Source organism: Schistocerca piceifrons, chromosome 1 (genome assembly GCF_021461385.2).
Source record: "Schistocerca piceifrons isolate TAMUIC-IGC-003096 chromosome 1, iqSchPice1.1, whole genome shotgun sequence".
Classification (NCBI taxonomy): Eukaryota; Metazoa; Arthropoda; class Insecta; order Orthoptera; family Acrididae; genus Schistocerca; species Schistocerca piceifrons.
This window is the reverse complement of record NC_060138.1, coordinates 618,791,746-618,805,491: the sequence shown is the minus strand read 5'-3', so window position 1 is coordinate 618,805,491 and position 13,746 is coordinate 618,791,746. Positions and strand designations below refer to the sequence as shown.

The 13,746-nt window shown below is 43.1% G+C and overlaps 1 protein-coding gene across 1 annotated transcript in view; it reads left to right on the top strand.

Moving 5' to 3' along the window:
- The window catches only part of LOC124804206 (ubiquitin domain-containing protein 1), a 66,957-nt gene that overhangs the window by 1,983 nt on the left and 51,228 nt on the right, over positions 1 to 13,746 (top strand). The window contains exon 3 of the mRNA XM_047264735.1: positions 6,335 to 6,457. Coding sequence (XP_047120691.1) covers positions 6,335 to 6,457 — 123 coding nt within the window. The remainder of the gene's footprint in view (positions 1 to 6,334; positions 6,458 to 13,746) is intronic.

Genomic DNA, 13,746 nt, shown 5'->3' with positions numbered 1-13,746 from the left:
AAGAGTTTCCACATTTAAGGTTGACAGGATTTATTTTAAAGAATCATTTTTTTTAACTTTAAAGGGTAATGTATGTCTTCACTGAATACATTTATTACTAATTTCTTTATTACAATGTTTATTTCTATTGTCTTTGTTGCAGTTATTTTTCACTTTCGTTGTTGCAGATATTTCTTACACTTTGTTGTAGTTTCTTGTGTTTCTTTGTCTTGTTTGTTCATTGCAGGTTTCTGTATTGTAGTTGTTCAGTGCTAATTTGTTTACTGAAGAAGCATCTAAGAAATCTGAGGCCATCCAGTGAGATTTGTGTTTTCGTGAGGAATTTACCAGTTGACACAGTTGTAGTGTGTTTTGTGAAAAGGACTGTTTGAAATGTCTTCTGTCTGGATCCACAGGAGAGTGAAGTGTACTGACTATTTGCATATCTATAAAAGAGTGATATATATGACAAAGGGAATAAGTGCTCTCATTCGAAGACTCTGTTACAAAGTGAAGATGTTCCCAGTGACGACTTTTTATGTCCTAAATGTTTTGACAGAATAACAACAGCGATAGTAAATGAACAAGGTGAAGCCTCCCCATGGTGCAGATGATGTAGATTTTGCAATAGTAGAGGAAGAATTAAATACTCTGAATCAGTCAACTCCAGAGGTAGGTGTTAGTCCGTACACAAAACCGTGGTCAGTGAAGTTGAGTCATAAGCTGTACACATCAGGAAAGTACAGAGAAATTACTAAAGCTATGGATGAATACACTACAGCAAAACTGGCCACACTCTTCAAAGTAGAGATTCCATCTTCAGAAGAAAATGAAACAAAGCACTCTTGCACCTCTTTCCATGAATTTTTCAGAACCACGTTCCATCAGGATCAAATTACATGCTAGACAAACCAAGAAATGTGAGGTCTGTAAACGGAGCCTTTGGAAGACCAGATCCCTATTATGGTCATCCTGTAGAAGCAGTTCAAGTTCAAATAGTGCAGTCATTTTATCTGGAAGATAAATGGGACTGTTCTCGCCATAGTGCCAACAAAAAAGACACTATAACTGTAACAGTTGAAGGTCAGTAAGTTGTGAAAGTGAAGAGATACACAACTCACAGTATTAAAGAAACTTTTGCAATTTATAAGAGCAACTATACAACTTCACATATTGGAAGATCAAAATTTTATGCACTAAGACCTTAGTGGGTAGTTCCACACCCACCTAGAGATGTCTGTTTATGTGTGTACTGTGCAAATTTTGAACTGTGTATGGTGACTTTGAAGAACTTACTGGAGCACGTGACATATGACACCTTAGTTGGGTGTGTGAAGTCATTAGTAGTCTGTTACGTAAAGCGTGAGTCTTGTTTGTTTCAAGGATGTGTTAACCACCCTGGAAAGGGAGGACTGTCTTTACAGACATTTGGCCTGGAAGACGTAGCAGATAACTCTGCAGAAATTACGTGGGAGGAAGATAAACTAACTGAAAAAGACTGTTGACTTTGACAGTTTCATTGATGAACTTGGTAAATTGTCAGTGAAAGCAGTAGCACGCCAGCATCTGAAGAAATTGCAACACCACATTGCAGAAGTGAAAGGGTGTGTACAGGCTGTAGAACTATGTTTAGTGCTTCACTGTGATTTTGCTGAGAACTGGTCTGTAATCCTCCCACAAGAAGTATGAGGGTATTGTTGGAGTAATGACCAGGTTTCAATTTTTACAGTAGTGACGTATTTCAATACAAGACCACAAGTGTTGCAGTTATAACTGATGACACACAATATAACATTACATGAGTATGTCCTATATAGTCTGATCTACTTTGCGTCACGTGAGTGTGGGGGAGGCGAAACCAGTAGTGACACTTACGTCATATCAACTTGAGATTTTTTTTGTATACAAGTCATTCATTTCTAAATTTTATTGATTATTTGCAAAGTAAAGAATTTAATTCTGTACAACATTTAATAAGTAATGAGTTTTAATGAGATATATATAAATATGTTTTGACTTAGCAAATAACCTTGTTGCATTATCCATGATATGTTTTTTCTTTGCAAGGGAAAAAACTTCCGTGTTGCTCGAGTGCGCAATCAAGTAGTCGTTGAATGCGGATCTGCTGTAACTTTCATGAATGGGCATAGAATTGTTAATTTACTGCGGGTTCACAGTTGACTTAAAAATTATTATGGGGAACCATAGCCCGATTTTGGTGCAAACAAATCGTGCACGAATTCTCAAATATAGGCGCGGAGTTCAATATATGCGACTGGATGTCGGGTGTTATCGTCGTGTGTAGGATTCAGTAACATTAACTGCAATTTATGGACATTAGCTTGATAATAACTATCAAAGACTTATATGAGCGGCATAGTAATCATCTTGATGCTTAAAGCAAGCGAAAAGCGATTTACTGTTGGGATACGACAAATATTAATCATTGCATAGTCAGCTTGTTGATACATTGCTTAGCAACTCATAAACAGACAGCGATAGAATTATTGAAATGATCTTTTAAGTATTAATGACCACTTCACACACATTAGAAACTAATTACTCTAACTGTGAGTGACTTCTGTATTGGGTGAGTTTTTTTTTTAGTTATTTATTTCATCTAATTGGTATCAATAAACTTCTTTTGAGGTTGAAACTTAATCAAAGGTGTCGAGCTCATTCAGTTTTGTAGAACAATAGATAGTACTAGTTATGCTACTATTTATAGTTTTGAAAGAAAAGAGAGCACATACCTGTTTTTCTTTTGAGAAATGTTCATACTTCAGTTGTCAGTCTTCTCAAACCAGAGGCATGAGTTATGCTCCCTCACAGCACTATGATATCGTGAACCACCACACACATGTGGCCCCTTCTCACTACATTTCTGCATTGAAAACAGTGAGATATAGCCACGTAACAAAGAAGGAAGAAAGAAGAGGAATGATCAGCGAAAGAAACGGAGCAAAGAGAGAAAGGGAGATCACGACGACATGACTCAGCACATGCTTTGCTAGCAGTGTGCAAAATTCTTCAACTGCGAACGGGGTGCGTAGATGATCATCATCATTCCTGATGCTACTCCTAGTCATTTAAAAAACCGTTACCAGCTGTTTGAATTGAGTAAGTCATGTGTGCCAACTAACTGGGTTTACAGTGCTACTGGTCGCAGGAAGGGGCCTTGTGATGGTGTGGATGCCTGCTGAAGCATCATGCTACAAAACATTATCTTTCCAGACCAAATACAGCTGTGGTTCAGAATTCTGAAGTTTTTATGAGAGTCGAGAAATCTTACACATCCACAGCCCTCATTCTTTTGTCCAAAGAGAAAATCGAAGATTTCTGTGAGCAGAAAAAAAAAATGAATGGTCCAAACAAACTACTCCTGTGAACGGAATTCAGAAGACGCACTTTTGGATACGAAGTGATGGGTGACCTCATATTGCACACACTTTAAAGAGCAAGAAAGAAGAAATTTCTTTTATTTGGCCAACACCTCAAAAACAGCAGGATAATATTCAGATTCAAAACTTGAGAAAGGGAATATTTGTGGTGTGTGTGTATGACTGTGACTGGTGGATTGCAGAGATTATAGATGCCAGTTATGAGTTAAATGAAATTGTAGAGAACTTTATGCTACCACATGGACCAGCTGCTGGGCTTATTTCCTGTTCACAGTGTTTTGAAGGTTGTAAGGGTTACAGTTCCTATTGGTTCAGCAGGAAGGCATCAATCTATGTCAAAGGAAGATACTGAAGCTGTGGAACACTTTTTAGGTCTTTGACTGGCTAATTTCAGTACAAAACAGATTGCACAGAAGTTGTATAAATTGAAGCCTTTAAGTCTTTGGACCTTTCTCATCCATTTTGGAACCATTTAAAATGCTTGAAAAATGCGTCTCTTACTTATCTTTCAAAACTAAAATTCTGTTAAATAAGACTAGGTTTCGATTTTTATGAGTCTGTTATTTGATAATGTGGTAATAAAACAGGTTTTATGTATCGCAAAAATTTCAATTGTTTATAAAACCTGTTCAAACTAAAAGTGGAACTATATGGTACTGATCAACAGGGAAAAAAAATCAAAATTTTATGGATTGACATTTTTGAGGAAAAAAATCCATAAATTATAAAAAAGTTCAGAATGCTATAGTAAAAGAACTTTGACAGATGAGTCCAAATGGAGGATTTGTTTGTAATCATAAGGCAATTATCTTTCAAATAAAAAAACAACAAAATATCTAGAACTGTTCCAGAGATAAAACATTTTTAAAAAATTTCCCAAATTTGCATCTTCAAAATGGTATGCGCAGTGCCACCTTTGGAGTGCTGTATCTTGGAGAAGAATTTCATTTTGGAGAAAACAAAAAAAATACATGGTCCTTACTTAGTCCTCCATTTTAACATATGCTAAATTCAAGAACATCCAAGGCTATGAAGGTAAGATTTTTTCCTAGTCTGCCTGAACTGATATGGACTATGCCAGCTGCTGCAAACACCCAAGATTGCCAAACCTTCACCCTGCCTGCACTGTGTTTAACGCAGCTTGCTGGCCTGCGTGAATCTTGCATCCTGTGATGTTGTTTATAGTGTTCACAGTTCCAAGAGCTACTTTTTATTTGTTGTGTGGTACTTACATTGTCAGAAAGAAGTTCATTGAAAGTTATGAGTGGAAAAGTTCCCCACCACTCTCTTGGCCAGGGTATTGCAGTATGGGGTCATTTGAAAGAAATGGTTTAGGCATTATGTGCCTACTTTGGACTAAAAAATGTAGTGGGGGCCTACTGTCTCCTTTATAACAATGTAATCAATAGAAATGCTGCAGATCTGAACATAAGCAAGAACACTGTTGTGAAGATTGACAAAGGAGTGTTAGAGAAATAAAAGGAAGCTTAAGAATATCAGTTTAAAAATCCTTGGGGAAAAAACGTTCTGTGGATAAATCAGTGGTCAATATAGACTCCTTTACTGAGGATGTGGTTTGTCGTAATTGTGATTATTTTCGCAGAAAGGAAAATTTGACTCAGCAATTTATTGGTCATCCTTAAGAAATCTGTCTTTTTCAAGGTGAACACATACTTACTTCTCATTTCATTAAACAACAACAGTGACACAAAATAAATATTCAGTTATGGAAAGTCCAGGCCGGAATAATGACAATGTTATGAAAAGGATAGGTCACTACTCACCGTATAACAGAGATGTTCCCAAGTCGCAGACAGGCACAACGAAAAGACTATTAAACACACAAGCTTTCAGCTGGGAGGCCTTTTTCTGAAACAGACAACATTACACACACACACACACACACACACACACACACACGCACGCGCATTCATGCAAATGCAGCTCTCACACACTTGACCACTGTCTCTGGCTGCCAGATCAACCCCCCCCCCCCCCTTGTTACCTTCTAGAACCGCATTGACTCACTTCCTGTGTGTCTCAATGTGGTCCTTACTGCATGAGGTAGTTACTCAGGCTATTGACAGGTGGTCACATTAATGTGACCGGACAGTGTAATAGTATAGATACAGATTTTTGTGCGTGAAGGAGGATTACTTTTCAAACCTTTTCTGTCCTTATAAATTCATTTGTTTGTCGTTTTCAAGCACTCGTGTTTTACTGTGCATGAAAAACATACAAAATGACAAGTTATGCCTGCATCAGACTGGTGCGTCCTTTCAGACTGTTTACGATGCTATAAAAAGAAATCTTGTTCAGAATAGTATTTTAGTTGATATTAATGCCATCTTTGATACTGTCTGGAAGTAACAGGACCACCATTCCATTGTTAACTGTTATAATATTAATCAGTTCCATTTGAGTTCTGTGATGTGCCAGACAGTTGTGCAATAAATCACAGTTTTAACAGATTTTAAGATTTATTTCACACTTTATCTGACTGTATCTTAAAAATAAACACTCTAAGGAGCATTTTAAGCCAATAAAAATTAGACTAACACTGGTCTCCCCCCTAAATACTTACCACTGTGGACTTAAAATGTGTATAAAAATTATGTAGTGTGTGCATGATGTGGAGATTTATGTTGTCTTTAGATTTCCCTTCTTGTTATAATACTGCAGCGTGCAAACCTGTTAAAGATGTAAATACATATTGCTATAAAATAATCAGATACATAAAAGATGCATACCAGCATGGTTCATGGTTGCACATTGCATGGGATTGTGTGGAGCAGGCATTTATTCTGCTGCGGGAAAAATCTTTGTTGAAAAGCAACCCATGATCCTTGAAACTTGCTTGTACCTGTGATTTCATTTCCAGTCACAACTGTGGAATAAATTTTGACATGGACAGATCTTGTTCACAGATCATTGAAATGAGTTTGTATTTGCAGGTTTCTTGACTGAATGCTATGATGAGCTTGGCACTCGTTACCAAGTGCCTGTGTATTGTTTGTCGTATCCCATCAACATTGTGAAAGAAGATAATGGTAGAGATTCCCCAGCAGAATGCTCAGGTAAAATTTATCTTTTATATAGCTTGTGAAGTATTTTGTGTACTAGTGACAGTGTGTGTGTGTCCTGAATGTGCTGCAGCAACATTTTATGAACACTGTCAAAAGAGCAACTGTGAAACATTGCTCATGGCAATTGTGTCGATCAATAAACATTTTTGGTTGGTGCATATTGCAGTACATAACATTGTACACGTGTATCAATTTGCAAGACAAATTCGGCTTCAAATATCTGAATCCTGGAAGCTTTGTCAGCTATCTGTTGGACTTCACCCATAGACTTGTTTCATGCAACACTTCCTGCTAGTCTATCCTGTGCTAATCTCTTCATCACTGCATAACTAACGTAATGTACATCCATTTGAACCTGTTTACTATGCTGAAGCCTTGATCTTTCTCTACAGTTTTTACATCCCACCAGCTAACTTTCCCTTGATGCCTCTGGATGTGTCCTATTAACTGATCCCTTCTTTTAGCCAAATTGTACCATAAATTTTTTCCTCCCCAGTTCCAGTCCAGTGCCATCTCATTAGTTATTTGATCAACCCTCTGTATCTTCAGCATTCTTCTACAACACCGAATTTCAAAAGTTCTCTTCATCTCTGGACAGCTAATTGCCCACGTTTCACACTTTTGTACAAGACTACACTCCAAATACCCTCAGTAGATATTTCCTAACACTTAAATTGATATTCGATGTTAAAAAATTTGCTTTTTTCCAGGAATACTTTTCTTGCTATTCCCAGTGCGCATTTTAAATTGTCTCTTCTCTGGCCGCCGTGAATTACTGTAGTTAACAGAACTCTTGAACTGACTTTAGTATCATCAGTAAAGCTGCTGACCCCTGATTTTTTTTAAAATAAATGGTTTAATGTTTTAAAAAGTAAACATTAGGTGTGTAAAGCCTTTATGGCCGAAGAAGCAAAAGCTTTGTTTTTCATGCATTTTGATGTATATGTTGTTGTATCTTCTGAAATGTCTGTCATAAAATAATAATATCTAGCATTGCTTTCAATGGTATATGTGTAAAGTGTCTGCAAAATATGTTGTGAATAGAGTTACTAATAAAGAAGTAATAAATTTAAAATCCCATATGTGATGCTTGATGCTGAAGTTTTACTGCATGAACAGTGAAAACATAGTAAGCAGTTGTTCCACTCACTGTTTGTGTGTGTGTTGCCTTGGCCTGCTTCATCACCAGATTTGCCTCCAATCGAGCACATATGGGACATTGTAGGACGAGACTGCCAACATCATCCACAAACAGCATTAACTGTCCCTGTATTGACAAGCCAAATGCAACAGGCATGGCACTCAGTCCCACAAACTGACATCTTGCACCTGTACAACACAATGCAGGCACAGTTGCATGCTTGCATTCAACATTCTGGTGGTAACCCTGGTTATTAATGTACCAGAATGTCACATTTGCTTTGGCTTGTCTCGTGCTTTCATTAATATGTGATCTTGCAATTTTAATCACTTAAGTATGTTACCTAGACAAATGTATTCCCAAAATTTCATTACTCTGCATTAATTACCTTTTGGTGTTGCATTTTTTTCCCATCAGTGTTAATTTGTGACAGTGACTGATAAAACTGATAGAATGGTAATATCAATGCCTGTCAGCATCTTCTGGTATTGGAGTTGTAATTACTACATTTTTGTTGAAGTTGAGGGTTGTTTCAGGTCTCATAGATGCCTTTGAGGAGGTGACATGTAAAGATGGACATGTCTCCTTAATGCAGTTTTTCACGATCAATATAAAACTTGTTTCAGGCATACATATGAATGAAAATATCATATTGCAGTGAGAACAGGGAAGGGGCTAGATGGGTAAGGACATTAACTAATGAAGGTTGAGGCCAAGAGGGTTATTGGAATGTAGGATATATTGCAGGGGGTTCTTACCTGCCCAATTCAGAAAAGCTGGTGTTGGTGGGAAGGCTCCAGATGGCACTGGCTGTGAAGCAGTCATTGAAATAAAGAATGTCTTGTTGGGTGGCATTCTCAGCAACAGTGTGGTCCAGTTGTTTCTTGGCCACAGTTTGTTGATGGCCATTCATGCGGATAGACTGGTTGTTGGTTGTCATGCCCACCTAGAATGAAGCAGCTTAGCTTGTAGGTTACATGGCTGGTTTCACAGATATCTCTGCCTTTGATGGGATGAGTAATGCTTGTTACTGTGGTGGTGGTGGTGCTGGTGGTGGTAGTATGGGATAGGTCTTGCCTCTATATCTATAACAGGGATATGAGCCATGAGGCAAGGAGTTGGGAGTGGGGGTTGTGCAGGGATGGTCGAGGATATTGTGTAGGTTCATTGGACAGCAGAGTACCACTGTGGGATGGGTGAGAAGGAGAGTGTGTAGGACATTGCTCATTTCAGGGTATGACAAGGTTTAGTCAAAACCCTGGTGAAGAATGTAATTCAGTTGCTTCAGTCCTGGGTGGTAATGAGTCACAAGGGTAATGGCCAGATGGTGGGACTTTGGGAGGCGGTGGGTGACTGGAGAGATAAGGCATGGGAGATCTGCTTTTGTACAAAATTGGGAGGGCAATTATGGTCTGTGAAGACCTCAGTGAGACCCTCATAACAACAAATTACCTCCAATGACTGTGAAGTCACAACTGTTTACATCAGATTTGTTTTAGAGTTACGAGCGGTCTCGTGCACATGTGCAGTTGAGTCGCGTTTGAGTTGTAGATTCTCCTTGTTCTGGCTACAGGAATGTGGCTGTTGGCTGTGCAAGCAGTCACAACAAGCAGCTAGATGCTACAGGGAAAAGGGGGTGCCGAATTCATATTCTTGAGGAAAAGAACTTGTTTCACAAAGCGCCTAGCATCCAGCGCACGTTTGTCTATTGATTATTCATATGATTTTGAAATGCTTCCCTGTTAGTTTTTGAACATTTTTGAACACATTTTAAGTTGATTTCTGAATGAATCATAAGTTGATTTTTAAATGCATGACGTCTCTGTTAGGAGAATCCTCGTCGCATCTAGAAATAAACTTTCCGCAGACAGAAGGGGACAGGGCTATACAAGCTAAGCGGAGTAAAGCCGAATGAATGAATGGCAGTCGCTGCCTGATTATGTGGTTGATTGGGTTTGCAAATGATCAGTGTTGTTATAATTGCTAGCTAAATCTATAGATTCAGACTACCAGACTGGAAATAAACGACTGACAGGAATAACAGTTGAGAAAGATTATGTATTATTTGCTCGGTGTATCCAAGAAAATGAAATTTTGACAGAAAAATTTTGGCCAGATCACTATACTAGTAAGGACGAGTTGTACAGTCCCTGACTAGCAGCCGCTTAAGTTCTATTTTGGAAGTAACATGGAAAACGTGTTGTATGAACACGTAATAGTGCCTAAATGGAAAATAATTGTGGGATAACTAAACCTGTGATTCTGGCAGGGTTAGTGAAGTTAATCGGCGAACAAATGTTAACAATGACAGGAATAGCTACAGAGTTGGTGATGACAAGATTGTTTGTTAGAACGAGGAAGGAGAAGAAATGGGGACATCACACAAATTATGGACCCCCCCTGCGGGTCCGGGGTAAGAGTAGGCCCGAGGTATTCCTGCCTGTCGTAAGAGGCGACTAAAAGGAGTTTCAACCGTTTCGGCCTTCCATGTGATGGTCCCCCTTGTGGTTTGACCTCCATTTTTCAAAATTCTACAGAAGTACGAGCCTTTTGGGGAAGGACGCCTTACGTGGTGTACCACTGGTCCTCAGTGCACTAAGACCTTGGCACTCAGCATTGTAACGGTGTTGTCACCATACCCACTATTCCTCAAATTGGGCCTAAACGCCTGATGGGTTGTACAAGTTACGCCCATAGTGTGTCCCCATCTGCACCTACGATCATGATGGACTTTCCATGGCACCCGAAATCCAGCACGGTAGCCAGCCCGTTGTGGTGGGGTCGTCATGTACCCTCTAGGTTGTAGCCCCCTGACAACACAGGGATCGTACTGCCGATACCTGAGCTGCACCCTCCCCATGTCGGCCAAGGAGTAGATGCCCGTCTCCTTGGGGCATCAGGACTCCCGGCAACGGTCATCCTGCCAGGTGGCCCTTGCTGAGGCTGGGTGGCGCCCGTGGGGAGAGCCCCTGGTCGGAGTGGGTGGTATCGGGGCGGACGTTTCGCAGATGAAACCTCAACACGTATCAGGTCGCTCTGCGGCCGAGTCTTTCAAAAGGAACAGTACTGTCTCTGGTTCTGGTTCTCCTGCCCTTTCCCCCTTGGCCACTCCCTGGGAGGAGGGACAGGCCCGCCGGCTTGAGGCGAAGTACTTCCCCCGCTATTTGGTCTGTTCTCGAACCAATGGGGGGACGTTCGCCACCTCCAAGCCCATGTTCTTTGTTCAGCACATCGAGGACATCTTTGGGGAAATCGAGGCTCTCAGTAAGATGCGTTCGGGGTCCGTTCTTATAAAGACCACTTCCGCCATACAGTTGGCGGCGCTCCAGGCATGCGACCGACTAGGGGACATCCCAGTGTCCATTGTCCCGCATCTGGGACTGAATAGGACGCAGGGCGTTATTTTTCATCGGGACTTCCTACTGCAATCTTATGAGGAGCTCAGGGCCAACCTGGAGTGCCGAGACGTGCATTTCGTCCGGCGAGTCCAGCGTGGCCCCAAAAACCGTCACATCGACACCGGGGCTTTTATCCTCGCCTTCGAGGGGGACGTTCTCCCGGAGAAGGTAAAGGTGATGTGCTACCGGTGCGACGTGCGACCCTACGTCCCGCCTCCTATGCGCTGTTTTCGGTGTTTGCGCTTTGGGCACATGTCGTCACGGTGTGAGGCTGAGCCCCTTTGTGGTGATTGTGGACGTCCTCTTCGTGAGGAACATACATGCACCCCACCACCTCGGTGCGTTAATTGTCCTGGCATCTACTCGCCTAGACCCTTAGACTGCCTCGCGTGTCAGAAGGAGAAGAAGATTCAAGAACTCAAAACTTTGGATCGTCTCTCTTATTCTGAGGCCAGGAAGAAGTATGACCCCCTCCATCCCGTGACGTTGACCACTTCGTTTGCCTCAGTCGTGTCCACTCCTTCCACGGTATCCTCACCACTATCCTGTCCCTCCTCCGCCACCTCCCCCCATCCGGGGTCTATGCCTCCGCCTCCTAAATCCCTCCCTTCCAAATCCTCCTCCCCCGTGGCCCCCGCCCTCTCTGCCCCAGGGGCCACCCTTTCCCCCCACCCCCGCCTGAGAAGCGATCCTCTTCTCAGGCGCGTCCATCGGGGAAACGTTCCGGACCCCAGCTTCCGAGGTCCGGCGTTCCAAAATGGACCCCGTGCGTGAGGACCTTCTTCGGGTCCAGCCCACCATCCCTGTGCCTCCTCGGACATCCAAGAAGGCCTCCAAGAAGAAGTCTCTATCCCCCTCTCCACCCCGGCGCGTTTCGTCTGACGCTCCATCCATGAGTCGCTGCTCCCGGCCGTCCTCAGTTTCGCCAGGACGCTCTGCTGCCAGGCGCTCAGCTGGCCTCTCGTCGGCAAATGATGCTGCCTCTCCTACGCAACTCGGGACAGCGGCCGCAGCTGGCGACGACTCGATGGAACAGGATCCGCCTCCCGCCAGTTGTAGCGTTGTTCCCTCGAAACCTGGCCCTCCGCGGCCGTCGAGGTGACCAGCTCTTCCCCCGTCTCGTTCCCCCTCTTTTTTGACTAGCGATGGCCTTGTTACATTGGAACATAAGAGGTATTCGATCTAATCGGGAGGAATTACAACTGCTCTTCCGCCTGCACTGTACGCTCGTCCTTGGTCTCCAGAGTTGCGCCCGACTGACCGTATTGCCTTTACCCACTATACCTCGGAGCGGTACGACCTCACCCCTGTGGACGGTATCCCAGCTCATGGTTGGGTCATGTTGCTCGTTCGGGACGATGTCTACTACCATCCCATCCCATTGACCACCCCACTCCAAGCAATAGCTGTCCGTATTACTCTTTCTGCTTTTACTTTTTCAGTTTGTACCATCTACACTCCATCGTCATTCACAGTTAGTCGGGCTGACATGATGCACCTGATTGTTCAGCTTCCCCCGCCGTTTTTATTGTTTGGCGACTTCAATGCCCATCATCCCCTTTGGGGCTCTCCTGCATCCTGTCAAAGAGGCTCACTCTTGGCGGATGTCTTCAACCATCTCAATCTTGTCTGCCTCAATACTGGCGCCCCGACATTCCTCTCGGACTCTACTCATACCTACTCCCACTTGGACCTCTTGATCTGTTCTACCACTCTTGCCCATCGGTTCGAGTGGTATGTCCTTTTTGACACCTATTCGAGCGACCACTTCCCCTGTGTCATTCGTCTCCTGCACCCCACCCCATCCCCACGTCCTTCGAGCTGGAACATACCGAAAGCTGACTGGGGACTTTACTCCTCCCTGGCGACCTTTCCGGACCATGATTTTCTCAGTTGTGACAGTCAGGTCGAATACCTCACGGCTGTTATTATCATCAATGCTGCCGAACGTTCCATTCCTCGTACTACCTCTTCTTCACGTCGCGTTTCCGTCCCCTGGTGGAACGAGGCTTGTAGAGACGCTATCCGTGCTCGACAACGTGCTTTACGCACTTTTCGCCACCATCCTACGTTGGCGAATTGTTTTGGATACAAACGACTCCAAGCGCAATGCCGTAGAGTCATCAAAGACAGAAAAAAAGCTTGTTGGGCCTCTTTCACCAGCTCCTTTAACAGTTTTACTCCCTCTTCTGTCGTTTGGGGTGGCCTGCGCCGGCTGTCGGGCATTAAGGCCCACTCCTCGGTACCTGGCCTGACCTCAGGTAATGAGGTCCTCGTTGATCCTGTGGCTGTCTCCAACGCCTTTGGCCGGTTTTTTGCAGAGGTTTCAAGCTCCGCCCATTACCACCCTGCCTTCCTTCCCAGGAAAGAGGCAGACAAGGCTCGGCGACCTTCCTTCCACTCGCTGAATCTGGAAACTTATAATGCCCCCTTTACTATGTGGGAACTTGAACGTACGCTTGCACTGTCCCGGTCCTCTGCTCCGGGGCCAGATGCCATTCACGTTCAGATGCTGGTACACCTTTCTCCGGCGGGCAAAAGCTTCCTTCTTCGTACCTACAATCGCGTCTGGACCGAAGGTCAGGTCCCCATGCGTTGGCGTGATGCCGTCGTTGTTCCTATACCCAAACCCGGGAAGGATAGACACCTTCCTTCTAGTTACCGCCCCATTTCTCTTACAAGCTGTGTCTGTAAGGTGATGGAGCGCATGGTTCATGCTCGGTTAGTCTGGATTCTTGAAT